General features: G+C 40.7%; 1 protein-coding gene across 8 annotated transcripts in view; it reads left to right on the plus strand.

The window, feature by feature from the left end:
• RAPGEF4 (Rap guanine nucleotide exchange factor 4) overlaps window positions 1–24846 on the plus strand; it is a 317996-nt gene that overhangs the window by 133368 nt on the left and 159782 nt on the right. Inside the window, exon 1 of one of the 8 annotated variants that reach the window (XM_059928106.1) lies at window positions 9554–9584. The exons of the other annotated variants lie outside the window; for them this stretch is intronic. Coding sequence (XP_059784089.1) covers window positions 9582–9584 — 3 coding nt within the window. The 5' untranslated portion in view covers window positions 9554–9581. Of the gene's footprint in view, window positions 1–9553; window positions 9585–24846 lie in introns of those variants that run through there. 8 annotated transcript variants of the gene reach the window in all.

The raw sequence follows: 24846 nt of genomic DNA on the forward strand, positions 1-24846 counted from the left end.
AATGGTTAGTAAAACAAAAGATGCTTTGACTTTCTGTGCTTTGGATTTTTAAAAAATTTATTTAGACACTCAGTTGGTTTTCTGTTTCCCTCAGGACTTCTTGTGTCCTTGGGGGAACATTGAGTGATTCTGAGGCAATGCAGGGAGGGAAGGGGGCAGAATGTCACAGGGTCAATGAGATACAAACTCTTTAGTGTTTTAACCTACACTGGAAAGTAAAAGAGGAATGAGTTAGTTTTACTTGTGGTCCGAGGAATCATCCAAGAGAAAAGACTCTTGAACCTAAACACAAAGGTCCAAGAACATACCGCTTTGCTTTATCTAAGCAGATTCCTCATTATCCACGTGTACGTATATATCACTTTAAAACCAGAGATGATTGGAAGATTCTAATTTTTCAGCACTTTGTGAGTAAAATGGATTTATGGCTGAGGATATGGCTATGTGTTGGATCTTATAATAAATTGTGGTGAGAGAACTAAATCTATTGGCCTTGTCCAGCTTCATCTCGATTAAATAGGCACAGACTATTGTCCATCCCAGCCAATCTATAAAGGTAAAGGGGGTAACATTTAAGAAATTGTATTGAACCTTTTAGCTCTAACTACATTTTGGAAAGGTTTCATGTGACATGGAAGAAGTCTGGTAGTCTGGGTCAGAAAATTTTTTACATTTTTACTAAACATCTTTAAAGCCATTTTGGTTGAAGAATCTAGAATATATTTGAACTTCATGAGAAAAAGAAAGTGGAATATGTTTCGTAAATTCATATGTCATACCTAAGTTAATCCAAATTTTAACTGTTAATCAGTGACAGAGAAACTGGAGTGGGTGTGACATGCTTCAGTTGTTGGGCTCTTATCGTCCAGGCTTGCAACTGCACTGTGAACAGATTGGAATCAAAAGAACAGATTACTGGACCACCTAACAAAACAAGCATCCCAGTAATCAATCTCTGAAATAATAAACGCATGAATTAAATGTTTTTTGGTCAATATTATTCACACAACTCATGTCCTTAATGATAATCCTTAACTGAAAGAAAGACCTCTACTTCAAGGTTCATTTGCAATCCACAGAAAACTCTAAATTTCTTTTAACATCCCAGTGCTTCTGGAAAATACGAGTCCTGTATTTCATTTTGCGAAATTAGAGCAGACTGCATAATAACCTGCTCTTACATAGCACAGACCGTCTCTGCTTTTTCATTCTAAATTTTAATAAGAGAAAACCTAGGGGGTGCAGGCAGAGGGGAAGGAACCTTCGGGCTGGGGGGAGGGGAGGAGTCATGTGCATAATTCTCTCCTGTTAATTGTGCTCCTGCTTTCTTTAAAGGTGTACCTCTTGCACAGAGATCCAAACCATGGTGGCAGCTGTTAGTTAGACTTTGACCCTCCCTGTTACTTCAGAGGACAAAGTTGATAATTCCAGTATCATCTTGACTAAGTAGGGGTTCTGTAGTTTTCCTGTTCTAAAAGGGGACCATAGGAAGTGTTTTGGACTCTTAAAAACAAAAAAACTCTAAAAATCGGTGGTGGTAAAAATATGAGGGTCTATTGAGCCACATTTGGAGCCCTGCAGAAGGAAAGGTTTTCCCCAAATATCAGCGTCAGAGCAAATACATCAGCAGCCTCAGCCCTCTCTGCGGCCGAGCGCTGTGTTGAGCTACAAAGACAGGCAACTCATCTCCACGACTTACTGTTTCCAGCAAAATTTAGCGAGGTTGTGAAGTGAGTCCTGTGGTCTTCAGACCATCCTGTGGATGGCAGTTCTTCCAGAGACTCGAGCAATGCTATAAGCATTCATGTGTGTCATTTTGCCTTTACACCTAACTGAGATCCTCCACAGCAGTTTCTGATATTTGTTCAGAAATTGGAGGGTAGCTGGCTGGAGAAGCATTTTTCCAAATCCATGCTACAGTTGAGAGCTGGTCCTAAGTTCCAATAAGAGAAAGGCCACATTTTCCTGCCCCTGGTCAACCACAGGTCATAGCATTAAACTAAGATCTTTAATTAATTTGGTCATTTTTGAGCATAGCAAGCACAGCATTCCCCAGCTAACTAGTATTAGCCAACTAACTTCTTTCAGGTGTGAGGAGAGGTTATAAAACCTTTGTTCTTTGAGATGGTCCTCAGTCTTGGAGGAACTGGCCTCAGTTACCCAGCGTTCCTGTAAGTTATTCATTTGCTTTTTTCCATTCATTAACTCCTACTGTTTGCCAGGCATTAGTCCAGACACATCTTTAGAGCAGTGAGTAAGACAGATTTATGATGATGGTAAAGTGTTGACCCAAAAAAGCCTCTTCAGAAGGCACTTTTATTAACACAGGAGCTCAATATCATCACTTTATATTGTCCATAGCTTTTGTGGACAAGGAAATTTTTCTTCATCCGAGTCATGTACCGTAGAGGGAACAGGAGGCTTGGGATCCTTTGTTTATAAAATTGCAGAAATGCTTCTTCAACTTGAGACTATACAAGGACATTTACATGACACAACCTAGGTCTCATTCTTGTTTCTCCATCTTTAATATGAAAAACAATTTTTTTAAACATCTTTATTGGAGTATAATTGCGTTACAGTGGTGTGTCAGTTTCTGCTTTATAACAGTGAATCGGCTATACGTATACATATATATCTCCTCCCCATATCTCCTCCCTCGTGCGTCTCCCTCTCACCCTCCCTATCCCACCCCTCTAGGTGGACACACAGCACCGAGCTGATCTCCCTGTGCTATGCGGCTGCTTCCCACTAGCTATCTATTTTACGTTTGGTAGTGTATATATGTCCATGCCACTCTCTCACTTTGTCCCAGCTTACCCTTCCCCCTCCCTGTGTCCTCAAGTCCATTCTCTATGTCTGCGTCTTTATTCCTGTCCTGCCCCTAGGTTCTTCAGAACCATATATATATATATATATATATATATATATTTTTTTTTTTTTAGATTCCATATATATGTGTTAGCATACCATATTTGTTTTTCTCTTTCTGACTTCACTCTGTATGACAGACTCTAGGTCCATCCACCTCACTACAAATAACTCAATTTCGTTTCTTTTTATGGCTGAGTAATATCCCATTGTATATATGTGCCACATCTTCTTTATCCATTCATCTGTCGATGGACGCTTAGGTTGGTTCCATGTCCTGGCTACTGTAAATAGAGCTGCAATGAATATTGTGGTACATGACTCTTTTTGAATTATGGTTTTCTCAGGGTATATGCCCAGTAGTGGGATTGCTGGGTCATATGGTAGTTCTATTTTTAGTTTTTTAAGGAACCTCCACACTGTTCTCCATAGTGGCTGTATCAATTTACATTGCCACCAACAGTGCAAGAGGGTTCCCTTTTCTCCACACCCTCTCCAGCATTTATTGCTTGTAGATTTTTTGATGATGGCCATTCTGAGTGGTGTGAGGTGATACCTCATTGTAGTTCTGATTTGCATTTCTCCAATGACTAGTGATGCTGAGCATCCTCTCATGTGTTTGTTGGCAATCTGTCTATCTTCTTTGGAGAAATGTCTGTTTAGGTCTCTTGCCCATTTTTGGATTGGGTTGTTTGTTTTTTTGATATTGAGCTGCATGAGCTGCTTGTAAATTTTGGAGATTAATCCTTTGTCAGTTGATTCATTTGCAAATATTTTCTCCCATTCTGAGGGTTGTCTTTTGGTCTTGTTTATGGTTTCCTTTGCTGTCCAAAACCTTTTAAGTTTCATTAGGTCCCATTTGTTTATTTTTGTTTTTATTTCCATTTCTCTAGGAGCTGGGTCAAAAAGGATCTTGCTGTGATTTATGTCATACAGTGTTCTGCCTATGTTATCCTCTAAGAATTTTATAGTGTCTGGCCTTACATTTAGGTCTTTAATCCATTTTGAGTTTATTTTTGTATATGGTGTTAGGGAGTGTTCTAATTTCATTCTTTTACATGTAGCTGTCCAGTTTTCCCACACCACTTATTGAAGAGGCTGTCTTTTCTCCATTGTATATTCTTGCCTCCTTTATCAAAAATAAGGTGACCATATGTGCATGGGTTTATCTCTGGGCTTTCTATCCTGTTCCATTGATCTGTATTTCTGGTTTTGTGCCAGTACCATACTGTCTTGATTACTGTAGCTTTGTAGTATAGTCTTAAGTCAGGGAGCTTGATTCCTCCAGCTCTGTTTTCCTTTCTCAAGATTGCTTTGGCTATTCGGGGTCTTTTGTGTTTCCATACAAATTGTGCAATTTTTTGTTCTAGTTCTGTGAAAAATGCCAGTGGTAGTTTGATAGGGACTGCATTGAATCTGTAGATTGCTTTGGGTAGTATAGTCATTTTCACAGTGTTGATTCTTCTAATCCAGGAACATGGTGTATCTCTCCATCTGTATCATCTTTAATTTCTTTCATCAGTGTCTTATAGCTTTCTGCATACAGGTCTTTTGTCTCCTTAAGTAGGTTTATTCCTAGGTATTTTATTCTTTTTGTTGCAGTGGTACATGGGAGTGTTTCCTTAATTTCTCTTTCAGATTTTTCATCATTAGTGTATAGGAATGCAAGAGATTTCTGTGCATTAATTTTGTATCCTGCTACTTTACCAAGTTCATTGATTAGCTCTAGTAGTTAATATGAACAACAATTGAAAGAGCGTAGAACAGCCTACATGGAGAAGAACTTCTCTCCAGGCAGTGTTTTCTAAAAAGCCAAGCTATCTACTTTTGACCCAACTTGAATTGTGACTCCTAAGTTTTTGCACACTTTAGAAAGGCTTGACTTCCTGCTAAAGTGTTTGCCAAAAGATGAACAGTAACACAAGAAAAACCCATAATCAAGGGCCTGGCATCTTGTAGGTGCTTGATTAAGTGTTTGTGGTTCAGAATCTGAAGCCAACCAGAATCTTAATCAGAAAGCCAAAGGTTAAGTTAAAAAACAAAACTGACTTTCCTCCCCTCTCAGCAAGCCTCTGGAACGATTCATTTCCTTTTCGGTAAAGTATGAATGCTGATCCTTACCTCGTGATGTTTTTAGAGGCCTAAATAAGATAACGAGGGAAAGTTCTTCATCAACAGTCAAGTTCTATTCACATAGAAAGTTAATGATGGAAAAGAAAACAAGCTGGAGGCCTTGATAAGTTCTTCTGTATTGTGTTCTTGTTGAAAAGTAATGAGTTTAAAAATAAATAAATAAACAAACACTAACAGGTACTATTTTGAACCCCTCAAAATGAAAATATTGGAAATCTTTTCGTTAAAAGTTCCTTACCTGTGGGTAATTTTTATACTTGTATGTTTGAGGAAATATACTTGTATATTTTGAGAAAAACAGTAGAAAGCAAAGGAAGTCCAAAATCTTGAAGAGACTTAATGTTAGATTTTGTGTTGAAAATCACGGAAAGTTGGTTTCTGATATTTGGATATCTTCGCCCACGTTGCTGTGGGTGGAATGTGGGGCTAGGGAGTGTATTCAAGACAATTTGCCTTAGTCTTCAGGTTGTCAGCCCAATCTCTAAGCTAAGCTCTAATCCCTAAGCTATTTGGCCCCTTACTGCGTTTTGGTGATTTTTATTAAGTTAAACCATGCAAAATGGCTGATGTTCAACCACTTCTGACCTCCAAACATGGTAATTTCATATGTTCAGCCTAATATAGTTTTATTTCTGCTACTGAATGGGCGTTCACTTGTTTATCCGCTCAGTCTGACGTAGACATCTGGAGGGCAGGGATTGTATCTGATACCTAAATCGAAGTCTGGAAGTCTGAACTCAGGCAGCGTGAAGTATGAAATGTACAAGGAAAACGTCTTTCCATGTGAGCTGCAGATGCTATCACTGACACCTTTCATGGAGACAGTGCAGAGGAAATCATAGGTGCTTAATAGCTGGGGGGTCCCCTAAGGGTGAACTCTTCGCTACATGGGAGTGTTCAGCTCAAACTAGGGGCAGTCCTGGCAACTCTGGTACCCTGAGTGTGCTGCATCACCCTCAGGTCACCTCATTCCTCAGTCCCATTTCCTTCCCTATGGCCTCACTTCCCTCTGCTGTTGGCACCACTGTGCAATTACTGATGCTTTTGCCTGCAGCTTACCCAAACAGAGGGATTTAGGGTACCCTACTGCACTGCTTTTCAAGCCTTTTTAAATCATATCCCGTAATATGGTAACCCATCGTAGGAATACATTTCATATTATGACCCTGTACACTATACTCTATTACATATTACGTATCTATCCATATAGATATATCTATATCATATACATATATTGCCAGGCCAATTCCCAGTTTTGAGAAGCTGTCAATCTTGTCTTTTTGGAAATGAGGGTCTAGTTAAACTTGTGGAGACTTTTATGCCTCATGGGAGAGGGGGAAAAAAATGCCAGCTCAGTCTTTAAGCTTTTTATCCCTCTTACACAGCCGTGTGGTCTGTATCGGTTTATGTCAGGATTTGTTTTCTTTTTCCTGTTTTGAAGAGGCCACAGCCTTGCATATGAGGCCCAAGATGGGGCTACGGCTACAGTAACGACGCTCTGAAATCCATATATTTAATTCTAGGTGTTAATGCCTCATTTCAGTTGCTGTGGAATGTTTTAGAATAACCACGAATATCACCAGCAATCTGCTGCCATACGCATGGATATAACCGTGTGGGGTTATTTGTCTTTATGCCTGTTTCTTATTCCTAAAATGACTTTATGGTTTTATCCTATCTATAAGTTGAGATTTAAGTTTATTAAAAATCCTATGGAAAGCCATCTAACTGAGTGTAGCCTAGGCATTGTGCTAGTGGAATCCGCAGCTTGGGAATATTTAGGTTTTGATCAAAACTGCTGAACTGTTTTGAAAAGAGCTATAGCACCTTTAACTCAATTTTAACATGTGGTATAAAACTTGTATATTATTCGAATTAAGAAAAATTCTATTAGAATTAAGAAAAATAGACATCACTTGCTGCCTTCAGATTCAGATAACCTACTTAGATGTGACTCTGCTAGTGGCTCACTGCTTTTAATTCACAGAGAATCATATATTTGCTAGGGGAAGAAAGAGACAGTTACTTCTCTCTGTAGGGCTCCATCATGATCAGACTAGGCTGTATCAGATCTGAAACCCTGCTAATCAGGCAGGAACGAGAGGCATGAACAAGACTTTCTTACTTGGGTGACTTCAGAATGGATTCAGAATGTTGCTTAGGAGAGAAACTTGTGAATTCGCTTGCCTTCCATTTCCCCTGATTTTTGAGGTGTCAGGGCTGTCAGCAGAGTGTTTTGATGGGTATTGGCATACCGTCTGCCAGTGAGAGAGCTGACTCAAGTGAAATGTGGCAGTCATAGGAAATTTCTTTTCAAGAACTTGGAGAAATGCCTCACAGAGTCCAGGGTTAGGTGGAGTGTAGTGAAGGGCAGGGCAAAAAAAATCTAGGTTATTTATCTCAGATTCTGCCCTGTTTTATACCCTTCAGCCAGTCATTGAATCCCTCTGTGCTTCCAGTTTCAATTGTAAAATGGCAATAAGGTCCCCATTTCAAAGGCCTCACAAAAGTGGATATTATACATTTTGACAAAAGAAGGAGACTAATTGCTTTTGGCACTGAAGGCAATTCTGAAAAGGGGAGTTGCAACAAAATTTTGAAATGACCGTATTATTGAAATAAGAAAATGGCCATCCAAGGCAAATATGTATTAAAACTAAGATAAGTCCTTCGGATCCAAAAAACATTCATTGAGATGCTTCTATATTCCAGACGCTTTCTAATGTACTCTTACATGGTTATTTAATCCTCCCAATAGGGCTGGGTGACAGTTGGTTACTGTTCTGTTTGAGATTTTTATGAATAAAGAAACTGAGGCTTAGAGACGTTAATCAACTTGTTCTGAGTCACACAGCAGGAAAGTAGCAGAGCCCAGGTTCAAGTCTTCTGATGTTGGGTCCCGCATTCTTCTCATGTACACCCCCTGTCTTTGATGTGGTATTAAAAGATAATAGAACTTCTCTATCTAAAATAAATCCCATTTCTGAGAAAACTAAATAATTGAAGTACCTGTATTTAGTTTCTAAATTATATGTTTCCAAATTTGCTTCATTCTCTACTGAAGTCAACTATTCTTTAAAGTATAGATTACCATATTGTTTCAACCTTTTTGTTTCTATCAGATGCATTTGTTAATTGTCAACGGTTTTTACTGGTACTTTTAGCATCTATTAACAAAACTCTTCAGGGGCTTAAATGTACAATACTATTATTCTTTTTTAAAAATGTATGACTGCCTGACTTCTTGTGAGTAATCTTAGCAGCTTCGTTATGCCGATCTTAATTATTTACAACTTTTAAGGAATTTTTCAAGCCAAATGGATAGCCTTCTAGTTGCCAAGCCCTGATTGTATATACTTATGATATATTATTTAATACTTAAAAGGGGTTCTCTTGCCATCATGCTGTCCTACAGAAGCATGTAGAAGTTATTGTTTCACCAAACATGCCCTCCCTTTGCCGTGAGTTAGATGTCATGTTTTTGAAATCTTGTCTGAGAGCATGAAAAGCTGAGCATATTCTTGCTTTTCCTTCCACCTTCACAAGCAGCAGTGGTGTTGCAAACTCATCTCACCCAGGCTCTCTTTGTCTATCAACAGTTCAGACTGACAGGAGCACATTTATTCAATGCCCATTACTTGGGTACATTAGTCAAATGTAGCTGATTGTTCTAATACACCACCAGCTCAGGCGAGGTAATCAGGCTCTTTAATTGAAGATGCTACTTTAGAGGACAGAGTGTAAACCATTGAATACCAAGTCCAATAATTTTTTCACAGTGAATACAATGTGTCTATGATTGCATCCTTAGTACAGCCAGACAAAGAGAGAGATGGCTGATATTCACGAGTAGGCATCCGGAGATTCCTAAGAACCCTTTCTAAGAGTCATCCTATTTTTCATCTTGTCTTGAAATAGTCTCATGTTTTCTTACTAAAACCTCGATTCAGAGGGATGTTGCTATGTATGTGCATACAAGTACATTTAAGATTACAAGTAAAATATAAGAGAATTTATTAGAGAATACTTTGGAAGCCAAGACATCTCAGCTGTCATCCATTTGTTACAACCTTGGCATAGTCATTAGACTGTACTTTGTAGCAACTATCAGAGCAGCTGCAAGTCTTTCCTCCTTGGCCCTTCAGCTGCTACCCTCTCTTTCCTAATCCAACAATAACATGTAATCATTTAGCACAGACTCAACATATGTACAGATGCAGTGGTTTAGATAACGATGCCCTTATTATTACCATTGAGTTTAAAGAAAAGAGTTGAAAGTTCAGCCCAAGATCCGGACTATGAATGGCTCCCGGCTCCAGCCAAGCCTCCCTCTTCCAGGCTTCTTTGTTCACCTTGCTGGGCTATGGCACCAACCAGACACAACCCCCTCACCCACCTGGGAGTGACTCTCAGATAAAAGACCTCCCCTCTGCCCTTGCTGCCTGCACCCTGGGAAACACCCAGCCAAGGGCTGATCTGAAGCCTTGTCTTCATTACTGCTTTTCAGCCCTGGAGAGCATTAGCTACGAGGGACCTTCCGCCTTGGGAGAGCAGTGAAGCTTCAAACCGTTGCAGAGATGGTACTGTGTGATTCCAAAAGACATACTAAAAGTCTGCGATATGAATAGATCCTTGTTATGTATTGTTCTCTCGCTCTGAGATGATTCCTAAGAGTAGAGGCAAATAGTCTTGAAGAAACTGTCTGTGACCCCTCCGTGACTCAGCCAGCATTACTAATTTGCTGTGGGAGTTAGGCTTTGAATCTGTTAGAACAAATTACTGAAGTTGGTGCTCTTTGCATTAAAATCTGCACTTCCAGTGAATTAATTATGCACCCACCTCATGTGAAAAACAAAGCGTAAGGTTAGAGAGGTGGGACACAGCTAGAGACAGGGAAGTGACAGTGCGGTGGTTTTACCTCCATCATTTTTGTCTGGGTCCTTTCTGCCCAACCTCTTTGTTTATCGACAAGGTTTCCTCCCCCAATCATTTTCTTTTCCCTGGTCCCACTCACTCACAAAGTGATGATAAACTTGTTGCTGACAGACCCATTCACATCCTCACGTGTTCCCTGACCTCACTGCATTCTAATGTGCACGTGAGGTTGTATCCAGAAGGATTATGTGTGTGCTGACTTGTGGGAAACCTATTTCTAGTCTGTTCATTTCTAGGAAGGACTAAAATTACAGCTGGGGCCCATGGTGACTTTCCAGATTGCAGTGTGACTATTTCTGTGGTTGACATTCAAGTTTGCATCACCTAGATGAGAAGGCTTACACCTTACATTACCCTCTTAAAAAAAAAAAAAAAAAAAAAGAGATCAAGTATCTTATCAATCAACAAGGAAAGGCCACTAGCTAGAAAAATGGGCAAACAGTATGTACAGGTAATTCACAAAAGAAGAAATATAAATGGACAATAAATATGTAAATGCCACTAGTAGTAAGGAAAACATAAAACAACAATTAGATATGCTTTCTTTACCCATCAGATTGGCAAAAAATGGAAATAAGTGATAAATAGCCAGTGTTAAAGAGGTTGTGGAGAAACAGGTATTCTCTTACTCTGTTGGCAGGAGTGCAAATATGAATTAAAATTTGCAGCTAACTTGGCAGTATCTATAAAAATTTAAAGTAACACCATTTGGGACAATCGTTTCCAGGTGTAGATATTTTCCCTCCAAAATTACTTGGACATGATGGATACTCAGCCATGAAAAAGAATGAAGTGTTGCCATTTGCAGCAACATGGATGGACTTGGAGGGCATTATGCTTAGTGAAATAAGTCAGACAGAGAAAGACATATTGTATGTTTTCACATATATGTGGAATCTAAAAAATAAAAGACAAATAACAAAACAGAAACAGACCCACAGATACAGAGAACAAACCAGTGGTTACCAGTGAGGCGAGGGGTTGGGGGCAGGAGTGAGATGGGGTAGGGGATTAAGAGGTACAAGCTACTAGGTATAACATAAGATACAAGGATATAATGTACAGCACAGGGAACATAGCCAATATTTTACAGTAACTTTATATAGAGTATAATCTATAAAAGTATTGAATCACTATGTTGTAAACGTGAAACTAAATTGATATTGTAGGTCAACTATACTTCAGTAAAAGAAGAAAAAGAAAACTTAAAAAAAAACTTTAAATACTTGCACATGTTCACAAAGATATTTGTCTGAGTCTTCTTTTCAGTATTGTTTGTCATAGCACATCATTGGGAAAGCCCTAAATGTCCATCAGTAGAGGACTGGTTAAATCAATTAAAATTCATCCATAACTTGAAATACTGCGGTGCTGTTTCAGAAGCTAAAGGAGATCTGTGTGTAATGATATGGAAGGATCTCCGGGCCATATTGTTAATTCAAAAACAGGGAGCTACAGGACAATACATATTGATGTGATTCCATTTACTTTAAAAATGAACCTAAAGCCATAGATCTGTCTAGATACTTAGATATGTAAGTAAATGCACAGAGTTCTGGAGTAACATATACTAAGCTATCAACAGTGGAGCTGGCAGAGGGGTTGGGGTGAGGAGGTAAAATGGGAGTGTTACTTTTTACTCTGCATACTTCTGTTCATTTGACTTTTTTTACAATGAGAATGTATTATTTGTATAATTTATCAAACAAATATAAAAATAAGAAGGTCGCAACTAAGTTTTCTGGGAAAAGCACACTGAAGTGCTTCCCAAAGAGACGGTTCAGGAAACCAAAGGTGGGTGTAATGGAAGTTTTTCCTTTTTTATTTTGGTAGTTGCTGGTCTATTTATATAATGAAGCAGGAGAGAGGTTTTTTCCATGTACTTTTTGGGAAACATACCTGCATAGCTTGCAGATGAGGCGGGCATTATACACAGCTGGTCAAGGTAGCTACTTACTGGCAGATTGAAGAGAGCGGACGAATCTCATACCCCCTTGCTGACTGGAACCAGAGGCTCCATCATTAAAGATGGGTAACATAAGGGTTACTCATGTCGTACTGTCCACCTCCCTCCCTGTTGCCCCCTGAGCTTTGGTGGACTTAGGGCTCAGGGAAGCTTAGGGAGGCTCAGGGGTCAGGGCTATTATTAGTTTCCTTAGAGCTCACACTCTATAAAAAGCGCTGCTCTAGGCTGCTAACCACCAGCCATAACATTGCATCTTCCTTGGCACCAGGGTTTCCTTCCATAAGTGCACATTGTGCGGTAATTCACTGTTTATATGTCTATCTCCCTCCTCCCCCGTTAGCTTCTTCAGTGCAGGAGTTGTATTTTGTTCATCTCTGTGTCTCCAGCACCCTGTACAGTGTCTGACACACACAGCTGGTGCTCAAGAAATGACTGTGGAATGAATGATGGGAAGTCTGAATTCCAAATGACTGATTTATAAATGAACTTTGGAAAACTGAGGTTTGCCTGTGGTTGGATATACCAGGCCCAGAAGCACAACAGTTAAAAACTGGTACAGTGGAATCTTAGCCAAATGGCCCATTGGCTCCATGTTTTGGCTTTGGAGCGAACAGCCTATGTTCAAATGCTGGCACCTCCGCTAACTAGCTGGTGACTCGGGCAATTTCCTTAACCTCCCCGTGCCTCAGTTTTCTCGTCTGTAAAATCCAGATACCAAAATTATCTACCTTGTGCTCTGGTTGTTAGGATTCAGTGACATCATTAATGCAGAACTTTAACAGCAGGGTCTGGCACACAGACAAATGCATTCATTGTTCATTCATAGCAATTGTTATTGTCCAGAACCTTTAAGACGTGAGTCATTCTGGTTGGTCCAGTTTTCCGAATACCCCTCTAAACACCCAAGTGTTTCTCATTTAACTAATTTTGAAATATATCTTTTAATAATGGATCCTATTTCCTGAAACAGTGTGATGAGCACCTTGATGTCTAACTCGGGAACATTATCCTCAGCAGGCATTATTCTCCTGTGCATAACACAGAAGTACCGGCCGAGCTTGTAGAGGTGTACGTGGTTGTCATGCCTCCCAGCTGCTCTGCTTTTTTGAGTTCTGCTGTCTGACCTTCCTAAATGGTCAGCTGTCAGTTCTTACTACTCTCAATGGCCTGCTTTTAGTTCCTTTTCTCACCTTTATCATTTTCTTTTCTAATATGGTGTGCTCTTGGGAATCAGACAACCAAGCATGTTTCAATTGTGTGTGAATAAGAGTGACTTGATGAGGCTTCTTGAGCTCTTTAATGACTAAATTGAGTGATGTTTGCAACTTCCATATTGGTTATCTCCTATTTGGCATCAGTAGTCAGTAGGTTTAAGACAGATGAAGTCCTTACCATCCACGAAAGCATTTTATTCTATATTCTATTCTACAGTTTTAGCTGAAATTTAACATAATGCCCTTGAACTGGGCTAGAGCTTTTAGCACTTCCTCCAAACAGAAGGAAGCAACCTGTGCTCCTTTGTTCAAGTCCTGGATCAGCTACTCAATTTCGTCTTTTCTAACAAGGAGCTCTCAATTGTCAGTAGGGTTTAAATGAGATAGTATATGTTAATATAAGTGAAAGGACTTTGTTATTATAAAGTGCTGACATTTTATTATTAGCATTACTATTACTCCAACACATTTGCAGGTGTTTTTTTAAACTGTACTTCCGTGGATCTGGATTGAGAGAGAATACTATGCATGGCTTATGAGAGAAATTCATCAGTGGCTTTTAAATGAAGTACCTTCATTTAAAATATTTTATAAAACCTCGTGAAGCTGCTGTCTAATGGATGATGGAGAAAGGTGGAGGAATGCGTAATGAAAAATGCCACCCTGTGGTGTTCAGTGAGCTGAGAAGAGGGAGAGAAATCCTTTTTCCTAGTAGATTTTGTTGATAAGATCTTTGGTACATACAGATGGGAAAGCGTTAAAAATACATATGTGGTGTGTTCATGGGTTTTAACAAGGGGCTGTTGATAAATTAAGTAGATCTAGTATTTTTCTTCTAAATGTATATTAAATTTCTCATATTAAATTTATTAAATTGATTTCTGCCCTGGTGTGCACAGTGTGAAATGCTTAGAGAATATTTAGCTAATGTTCTTTTTCCTTGATTTCAAATTTGTTTTAGCTGACACTTTTTTCCCTTCTCTCTCTCTCTCTCTCTCTCTCTCTCTCTCTCTCTCTCTCTCTATTCACTTCTTAACCTCTTTAAACCTCCATGGTATCCACCTGAAATGAATTCCTCTTTGCAGTCCAGTGTCCTCTGGGGCTTGCTAAACCCATGGATGCCTTGAGTTTGGACCCAGTTTTGCCTTCTTTATATAGTTAATGGGCCTCTCTCAGGGCCTCTTTAACTCTACTGTTTAATGGAGTGCAGGAACTTTGGAGAGATGTCTAAGGCTAAAATTCATGTATCTGAAAGACAAGGAGGTTTAATTTCATCCACAAGGAAATTCAAAAATGCACTATGAGAAGTCACCAGAGGAGGAGAAAGTAAAAGGCCACAGGATATGAGGGAAGAATCTAGAATGTCAAGGTCTGTGCTTATATCTTGGTCCTGTGATTTATAATTGTATGAGTCACTTAGCAATGTGCAGGTCCCTTCCTCTCTGAGATGCATTTCTTCATGGGCAAAACTAAGGATATCTGTTCTATCTAGCTGTATTGTGAGGTTGAGTAAAGTTTAAATGAGATGACACGTGAAGGTGCTTTACAGACTGTCAGGTGCTAGCAAATGTTAACATCATCATCACCACCACCTTCACCATCTCCAGCACCATCATCATCATGGTAACTGTTGATAGGAAGGACTATGCTAGATCCAAGAATTCTGAAGCACTGCCTACTTGGAGCATCAGGCTGTTTTCCTGCTTTTAGCTGCCCTGTGTCAAATTGTTGTACTTACTCATGTTATATCATTAAATCTTGAATTGGTTAACTTCTGATTATCCACTGATGTGGAAGGATGGAGTTGGGGCAGGGTAGCAGATGACCAAGCACATGGTGAGCCTAGGACAAGGCCAGTTTTAAAGCAGGGTGTTTAATATGTATAAATAGCATGTTTTATAAAAAAGAATGTATAAAAAAGAAGCTAACCCAACCTTGAAGATATACCTCCTCTCCCAAAAGGCCCAAAACATTCATATCAGAGATGGATGAAGACCCTTAAAGGAAAGCTGAGCTCATTGGTCAAACATATAATAGACGGAAAATAGGGCCAGACATTAAGAAAAAGTCTGCTAGGCAAATACCTGGTGAAACCCAGATGTTTGAACTCTCCTTCAGAAAAGGTGGGGTTGATGGGAAGCTGCTTCCGTTAGCAATGTCTGAATCAGTTTGAGCTTGGTTCTCAGGACCGCGGAAAACCCAGCCTAGATCTAACTTCAGGTAGTGTGAGATGAGATGCAAAATATGATGTGGAAGAAGGTAAGAGTATCGAGCCCTTCCTTAACTTGTATTTAGGTTAGTGAAAAAGAACAAACCGTGTATGAGTCATTTTCAAGTAGAGAAGGGGATGATATATATAGTCCATGAAATAATTGGACTCATGTAGTCGGGACAGCAGCTGTGGTACCAGACCAATTTTTGTCCTCATCGATTAGGCTTCTTCCAGTAACTAAACTGCCGCCACAGCAATTTTGCTACAACAGTGACCTGTGATCACAGTGTTTAAATTCTACTATACCCGTGTAACTCCACCCCAGGACCAGGGAGCCAGCAGTGAGCTGTTAAAATGTATGAGGCCGTTCCTTGCTGGGATGACACCCCGCCAGCAGTGTCTCCAAGTTGGAAGCCATGAAAACGGTCTGAAATATTTTACCTTCAGATACAAGACCTTAATCTCAGGTTGACCTTGGACTGTAATTTGGATAACCAGTACTTTTATTCCCCATTTACAGCAGGGAGGTAGATTGGTTAGAAAACCTATGTTTGCAGTCAGTAGATCATGTTCAGATGTTAGAACCCACGTACCTGTCTTGGGTTCACATTTGCAGTGTCAGTGCTCAGTTTGCCCATAAGATACGCTTTTTCCTGAACGAATTTGCTTGAGATCGCCTCCGGCTTTCTCACGCCACCCTTTTGGGCAGTACTTTCTTATTCATGCTTTATCTAGCTGGAGATCCAGAAACTTCCCCCTTCCATGGAAATTCTGTGCTTGTCTTTGAGCGATGCCCATTCTGTTCCTACCATACAACAGAAGCATCTTTATTTATTTATTTATTTTTGGCCACACCGTGCAGAATATGCGATCTTAGTTCCCCGACCAGGGAGCAAACCCGTGCCTCCTGCAGTGGAAGCGTGGATTCTTGAGCACTGGACCGCCAGGGAAGTCCCTGGAAGCATCTTTAGAAAGTGCGGCGGGGCTGGTGTTCAGCTGGCCCACGCCTGCATGCCTTGCAAGAGTTTCTAAGGTCAAGGTGCATTCTGCCTTTGCTCTTTAGTCGTTAACTATTTTGAACATGGCCCCTGTGATGATAGGGCATTCATTTTGTCTGGTAAAATACATATGAAACACACTTCAGTTTAACATCCTTCAGTCTTTGATAAAAAGGGAGAGATTTATTTAAGAAATGTTGACAGAATTTGAAAATCATTTGTATTTTTCTTGACTTATCTACTCTCTGGTGATATGGAAAAGTTACTTGTAGCAAAGGTAATTGATACCCACTCCATATACCCTGGGCCCATTTCTGAATTCATCTGCAGCTGCAGTGGCCTGTCCCCCTGTGCCCGGACTTCTGCCCACCTCAAGCACCTGTGTCTCTCTGTCTGAGGATTTTCCCCTGTACTGAGGGATCTTTGCAGCCAACGAGCCAGCTCAAAAGTGTCAGGGATTTGATGCTCCCAGGGGCAGCATTCAACAGGTGAGGGGCAAGGGTTGGTGAGAAATACCCCAGCTTCCACATCCCTTCATGGGACTATGTTGAGGTGTGTTTGCCTCACTTCCTCAATGCGTCCCCAACAGGACAGAGCCCCAGTTGCCCATAGCAGTAATTCACTCATCAGTATACCCACTATTGGCTTTTCTCTTTTCTCTGCCTCACTTTTCCCACTCTCTGACATGTGCTTCCTGAGATCACCTTGCAGATACATTCCTGGAAGCCAAGACCTTTCTCAGGGTCTGTTTTTGGTGGAAGCCAAACTAAGATTGAATTTTCCCCTGGTTTGGGCTCCCAGCTGGTCTCCCTACATGGCCTCTTGCCGCTGACACCTCTAAATCTGTTAGAAATGCAAATTGATCAAGCTTTGCCTGAGCTCCAAACCTTTAGTGGTTTCCTCTTGCCTTAGAATAGAATCCAAGATCCCTGAGAGCCTGGCTGCTTCTGCCCTTCAGCTGCATCTGAGATGTACTGTGTGAAGTGTTTTCCAGATGCTTCCACCTGGGGCTTCTCTCCAGTCCTCATTCCCCCTTCGTCCGTGCCTGCCTGCACTGCTGTTGCTGTGTCTGGGTTGTTCTTCCCCACTCCCTTGTTTACCCACTCCTCCTCCCCTGCAGCTTCCAGGAGCCTTCTTGGACCTTTCGGTCTAACGTGTTTCTAGAGAACCCTGTGCTTTTCTTTGTAGAGCTTTGCATATTTGCAACAATGTAACCTATTTTCAAAGATGCCTCTCTTTCTCTAAGATCTGTAAACACAGTTTTATTAGAACACAGCCACACCCATTTGTTTACATATTACCTACGGCTCCTTTTGTGCTACAACGGTGAAGTTAAGTGTTTGCCAAAGAGACCACAAGGCTCATGAAGTCTAAAGTATTCACTATCTAGACCTTTACAAAAAGTTTGCTAACCCCTACAGTAGACTATGAACTCTTTGACAGCAAAGTCTCTCACTCACTTTTGTGACCTGGCACCCAGCACGGTCTCTGACCAAAAACAAAGCCGTAATATAGATTTTTTTTTTTTAACTGGATGACTTGAAACGAAGTTTCTGCAAATGTTACCATTCTGCCTTCCTAATTATTTGCCCTTGTCTTGTGAATTGTGTGCCTGTGCATATGTGTGTGTGGCGGGGGGGAGGGCAGTACTATGCATACCAAGTAAAACATTTCCAATGTGAGTATGCAGTACCACTTTCTTAAAGCTCTTTATCAGATAGAAAGCAGATTCCTACTTCCACTGTAAGGTTTCTTAGTTTTATAGACAACGCTTTTACTAAAGAGATAAAGCTGTTACTGTTTTTTTGACCAGGTGTTTCAGACCAAGTGGGACATGATGTACTATGTAAAGTGTTTTCCAGATGCTTACTTGGTTGAAAAGAAGCCCATTTCTATATTTTCTTGGGAAAGCATGCCCTAGCTAGATTTAATTTGAGGATATCAGAGTACAGTGAAGTAAGGAAAGTTAATAGGTTTTCTTTTAATGATACAGGATGTGAAAATGTCCATATGCCATGCTGCTATTATCATTTTTAGCATACAAATGTTGCCATCTTACTCTTTTACTAAAAAAAAAAAAAAATTAATATTTCTCAAGCATCTCTGTAGTGCCCATTGGAACTTTTCCAATCTGGTTTTCAACTTTGTGTTTGTATCTCCTGTCATGCCCTAGGATAGGGGTTGTAAAACTATGTACGGCCTGTGGGCTAAAGCCATACTGCTGCCTGTTTTTGTAAATAAAGTTTTATTGGAACACAGCCACACTCATTGATTCACATATTGTTTATGTCCACTTTTGTGTTACAGTGGTAGAGGAGTAATTGCAAAGGACACTGTATGGCCTGCAGAGCCTAAGATATTTACTCTCTGTCCCGTTACAGGAAAAAAAATTTGCTGGTCTTTGTTCTTGGAAACTCTTATATTAACCATGACCGTCTGCTCTCACCATTTCTTCTGCTAACCAGATTTTTTCATGCCTCTGAGCCTTTGCACATACCATTCCCTCTGCCTAGAAGACCACTCTCCTCTTTCCTGCTTAGAAAACTCACACAAGCTATCAAGGCCCTGCTTGGTTTTTGTCTCCTTTGTAAAGCTTCTGAATTTTCCCAATTTTTTTTTTTTCCTTTTCTGAACTCCCACAGCACTTTGTAGAGATGTGTATTAAAGCATTTATCGTTGCTAGTTGTATCATAATTCCTAGTTTTATGTTTACCTCCTACTAAAATATGAGCTGTAGAGGATGGGCTTCTATATCTTTAGTCAGTGCCTCACCCAGGTGCCTGGCACTAAGTAGATGCTCAAGAAGTGACTGATTAATATTGGAGTGTTGCATGTTATAACCTTTGCACAGGAAAGGTGTGGGGTTAATCAGAGACACATTCAGCAGTTGGAGGAATTATAGAATTTTTATCTGTAAAGTACTTAGGAATTATTTTTGTCCCACTTTTCCCCAGTCATGCCCTTACAAATGGAAAAAAAAAAAAAAAAAGCTGAGGCTCAAAGAGGGGACTTGCCCAAGTTGACTGAACTCTCCCACATCTCAATCCATTGCTTCTTCAACTGTGCAGCACCACCTTACAGAAACCCTCCAAGGGAGGCTGACTAGACACCATGTGTTAACTGGAGAGTTAAATGCTTAGTAAAAGTCATTAATACTTATTACCATGGTGAAGGAAGCGGGGTGTTTGTTGGTGGACTGGCATCCAGCAGCAGGGAGCAGATTAGAAAATTTTACTGTTACCTCCGTCTTTCATTTGCAGACGAATAAGTTGATTCTCTCTTTCAATTTTTCCTTTTGGAAAACAAGGATAATTCTTAGTCCCTGATATTGCCTCTACCTTATCTGTAAAATGTGAATGTTGTTAAAGCTGTTCTGAATCCATAATGGCCTTTGCAATAGCAATTTAGTGATCTGGCTTGTTATGATCAACTTAATATTTTTCCCCTTTTCTACGAAGGATCAAATTAAAAATGGAAAACAGCGTTTTTCAAGAGTTCCCCATATTTATCTGAGTGATGGTGATTTCATGTTACTGGAGCCAGCTAACTGCTGGGTGCCTCACAGTCTCCAGCTGCCCGATGGGGAAAATTTGATCTGGCAAAGAGCCCAGTTGTCCATCTTCCTGGGGCTGGTAACCACTTACAGTGTGATAAGGATGAGTGTTCATAGACTTCCTAGATGCCTCCTCACTGAGGGGAAGGAGAGAAGAGGAAAGGAAAGAGTGAGTGCTGATGAGCAGTTTCTGAGATTGATAGGCAATTTGGACCTAGTTTGAAATACCAGGAAAATCATATGTATCACGTCAAAGGTCTATTTGAATGAGAACTCACAAACTAGAACTTCTCCTTTAATATTTATAAAGTTATGTTTTAAGGGTTGTGGCACTTTTTTTTTTTTTTTCCCTTACTGCTTAGCCGGAAGAGATCCTATGACACTGTCCACTTTCAAGTTAATGGGCTTTTAACGTCTTTGGGGCATGTTTTATAGTGAAAGAAGTCCATTTGTACTGGACTTCCACTGTTCGAGCTTTGGCAATAATACTTATGCATAGTAATACTGTCAGTAAAGAGGTCTTGTTTGCTTACAAACAGATTTCAATTGTTGAGAGACCAAATTATGTCCTGCTGCTAGAAACATGGGCAGTATTTGGTCTCTGTTCATCCAGCTACTTTGTAATTAGGATCGCGTCCAAGTAACAAGTGCCTCTTCTCCCATAGAGGTCATTTCAACTTACAATTTCCACTGACAGAACAAGGTTTCACAAGAGGACACGTCTATACACAAGGATGAGCTTTAATCAAATGTATGTATGCATATATTCAGGCTAACCAGTGCATCTCTGATTGTGTCTGCCTTACTTTTTAATGTCAGTCAGCAAGGAAAAATTTTAAAATATGGATAGACATTTTGTAAGATTCAGATCCAAGCCAGTATTTAAACTTCTAGATAGTAAGTGTCTTCTTTTAGCAGATTTTGAGAAGGACAACTTCCTACAGCATGCAAAGCCATTTAAGTTGTACTGTACATCTGGGATTCTATCCACCAGTTTGGGGGAATGCCCCATGGTGCACTGGGTATTTTTCTGTAGCCCTCGGAGAAAAAAGGGATTATGTCTCAGTATTTTACAGCTGTCAAGCTAAAAAGCCACTAGGGTGAACTCCTGAGGACTGAAAGCAAAACTTGAACAAGCTTCCTAGTGGTAAACAGTAAATTGAGAACATGTGAGGAAGGAAGGTCCAATGTGAACTGACAGTCATTTAGAGAGTTTTTATTTTGGCAGCTGGAGTTCTGACGCCAGACTCCTGAATTTATCCGAGGAAGGCTGGTGGTGACATTTGTAGTGGCTCTATTTAAGGAGAGGAAGTTTGATGACTGATAAGAGTCAAGGCTCAGAGTCAGGAATTGGAAGACTGGCGACAGCCATTTCCACACTTGTCCCTGGGGACTAGTGGGAGACCTTTTGTTGCCTTTTCTGCTCTTTTTTAGGAAAGTAGATTTCTAATCAGCCAGTACTACAGATGACTTTTAAGGCGTTTTCCTCACAATGATGTTAGGCTCTATATGAGTGAATGTCATTTTGAAGAGTGATCGTCGGTTATTTTTTGAGGTATTATTTTCCCACTTCTGCAAATAAGGAAGCCAGGGAAGGGGGTTTAGGATCTCATCCATTTAGAACTTCGTCCATTAAGACCTCTTGCTTTCAGCACTAATCAACCAGGGTACTGATTCACTCCTCCATCTCGCCATCTGTCCACTGAATGCATGTGACAAGGCACAAGGAGGCCTGAAATTCCTCATGTCTTTAAACCAAGAGAAACAGTTTAATGTGGATCAGTAAGAAGGGAGGGAGTGCTTTGAGAATGTTCCTGCAAATACATCTGTGCTATGCTTTAGCCTGCAAAGGAAAAATCTTGTCTCACAATTCCTATTATCTTACTCAGGACTAGATACATAATTTGTGGGGATCCCGTGCAAAATGAGAACATGGGGCCTTTGTTTAAAAATTATTAAGTATTTCGGGATGGCAGCAGCAGAACATTAAACCAAGGGCAGAGCCTTGCTTAACACGGGGCCCCATGTGACCACATGGGTAGCACATCCAAGAAACTAGCCCTTATTTTATGTCCTTCCTTCCCTTCTTTACTTAAGGTCTTACCTGACCTTAACAAATACTGCCCTGTGACATCTGACAGATATTAAATTTCAGGCATGTGTCCCTGGTCTTTTCTGATTTCTCTCTGTCTCGATATATGTCTCCTTTTTTTCCCCTATTCCTTCTCTTCCTCTTTTTTTCTATTTATTTATTTTTGTAAAATAGACTATTTTTTAGAACAAATTTTAGTAGCTTTACAGCAAAATTGAGCAAAAGGTACAGAGATTTCCTGTATATCCCCCCCACCCGGCCCTCCCTACGGGCACGGCCTCCCCATTATCAGCATCCCACACCAGAGCGGTACATTTGTTTCAATTGATGAACCTTCACTGACACATCATAATCACTCCAAGTCCATGGCTTACATTATGGTTTCCTCTTGGTGTTGTCCATTCCATGAACTTGGACAAACGTATCAACATGTATCCACCATTATGATACATACAGTGTGTTTTCACTGCCCTGAACGTTCTCTGTGCTGCTGCTTCTTAAAAGACATTTTCTTTAGAAGCCAGCTCTGATTTCTGCTTTTATGTCCCTTTTCCTCATCTCACTGCCATGGCATCTGTTTATCTCAAAATTCTGGGCCAGTATTAAGCTAAGAGGCTCATGTTGGAAAAGTGAGACTGATTGCAAGGAACAAAGGGCCAAATTCATTGACAGTTGTTCCGCGTGGTGGGAGCAGAAGCAGATGGGCTGCATCAATGGAGGGTGCACGTGCACCCGGGAGGGATGGGCGGGTGCCTGACGTCATCCTTACCAAATAAAGAAACAGTGTGTTCAGAGATTCAGGTAAAACATAACAAAGGCACCGCAGTTGGTCTGTCCTTTTTCCAATTGGCTTCGAAAATTATGGTGACGGGGAATACAAAGAGCTTTATCAGATAAACTTGCAGAAAGCTATAGTAGTATAAGTTTACTCACATTTGTAGTGGGTTCTCCCAGCATGTAAGGTAGATGGGAATTCTTTCTAATCAATTATCAGAGCCCAAGAGAGGGGAGGGGAAGCTATCTTTAAATGATTGAACTTAGATCAGCAAGTCCCTCCTCCTTTCTTCTTTGCTTCTCCCTTCACTCATTTTTATAAAATGGTCATCGAGACCAATTTGTATGGTGAAAAGAAGTCACAGTGAGTGAGAAAGATGTAGGGCAATTCTCAGCCCTTTGTTTGCCCTGTGAACGGGATAGAAGGAAAGGTAGAGGGTTGGAGTCAGGGCTGGTTGGGGGTGGGGGAAGATTATAAATCTTGGATATTACTGAGCATCAGCTGGCAGAGTCATCTGGTTTCCTGGGAACTCTGTCCCCAAGGCCCAGCTAGGACATCTTCATAGCCCCATTAAAGCATTTTCTTTTCATCGATTAATGGATTGTGTCTTGGAATCAGGTTTTTAATTTAGCTGCATAATCCAGGAATACATGATAGAAGACTTTATCAATATTTACTTATGCTGCCCTTTTCTCAGCTATAGTTAACTGTATGCTCTGGCCTACCTTCCATGTCAGCTGCAGCTGTGATGGACAGTTCCTGTGCACATCACTGCCCCACCTCAGCTATTCCCAGCCTCTCTGCTTCTTCCTAAACCACAAGAGCTTGCACAACCTAAACTCTGGATAGTTAGGAAGTTTGGGGGGAGTTAATGCCTCTGGGGGCACTCCTCAATTAATGCGGATGGGAGTCTGCAAATCAATTCCCCAGACTCCTGTGCTTTGGAGGCAGAATTCTGCGATGCATTCTACCTGGGTCCCCGGTGGGCTAACCAGCTCAGTTACACAGGCTTTATTGTCTTTTCCTCCTTCCTTGTCTGTTTTCCTGTCCTTCCCTCTTGCTTCCTGGGATCACCTCCCAAATGAGCTGCATCCAAGTCCTAGTTTCAGGCTCTGCTTTCAGAGGAATACAAATGAAGAGATGCATAGAATGAATGACTCGGATGTGGTGTTGGCCAGGCCAGCATGCATATATGGCAGCCTTCCATATGGCTTGGTTCAGCTGTGGCATTCTTTGGAGTACAGTTCTTCAAACTTTGAACTGATAACTAAAAGAGAAAATTGGAAATTTAAAAATATTCTCATGCTGCACATTTTCCCATGTATTGATGGCATCTTATTATATATTCATCTATGCAATCAACTTTACTGAGGTCCCAGCTTTTGGCAGGCACCATGCTACAGGGTGGTGTCAGAAAGAGAAATAAGGCATGGGTCCTGCCTAATGGGAATGTACGGTCTATCAGAGAGAGATGATGCTAGAAATCTGCCCAGAGTATAGTAGGACTCAATGGCAATGGTCCGTTGTACATCTGTGATTAGAAGCTGTGAAGGATGAATGGGTAAGACCCAGTGGGGCAGACCAAGCAAGGGCATGGCCAGGCAGGAGGAAGCCTGAGCAAAGGCACCGACAGCTCAGTCCTGGGGGAGAACCACACGCAGTTGGGGCACAGTATCAGAAGATGAAAGCACCTGCCTGATGTCCCCTATTAAAGACAGTGGAAGCTGGTGGGGGACTAAGAAAGCGTTCCTGAAACCTTTTAACAGTAGCACCTGCATTCCTGCAGCCCTCTGCACCATACAAAGCAGAGCCACAGGTTGCTGCCCCAAACCGTGGGGAGGTGAGCACAAGGCCTTTGACTCAAGATTCTAGGATCTTCTTTTTCTTTTTAATGTTATGACAACTTTATTTCTATTTTTAAAAAATGAGTTTCTTGATTTAGTTAGGGTCTCAGGGGCCTATTAGCCACTGTCCTATTCAATATGATGCATTTGTTCAGGGCAGATCTTAACGTTCTTGTCTTCTTCAGAAGAAAGGGTTCCAGGAATGCCTCAAAGACTTGAAGAAACGTGACTCTAAAATACCTTTACTGAAAGG

This window comes from Balaenoptera ricei, chromosome 7 (assembly GCF_028023285.1).
Source record: "Balaenoptera ricei isolate mBalRic1 chromosome 7, mBalRic1.hap2, whole genome shotgun sequence".
NCBI lineage: Eukaryota > Metazoa > Chordata > Mammalia > Artiodactyla > Balaenopteridae > Balaenoptera > Balaenoptera ricei.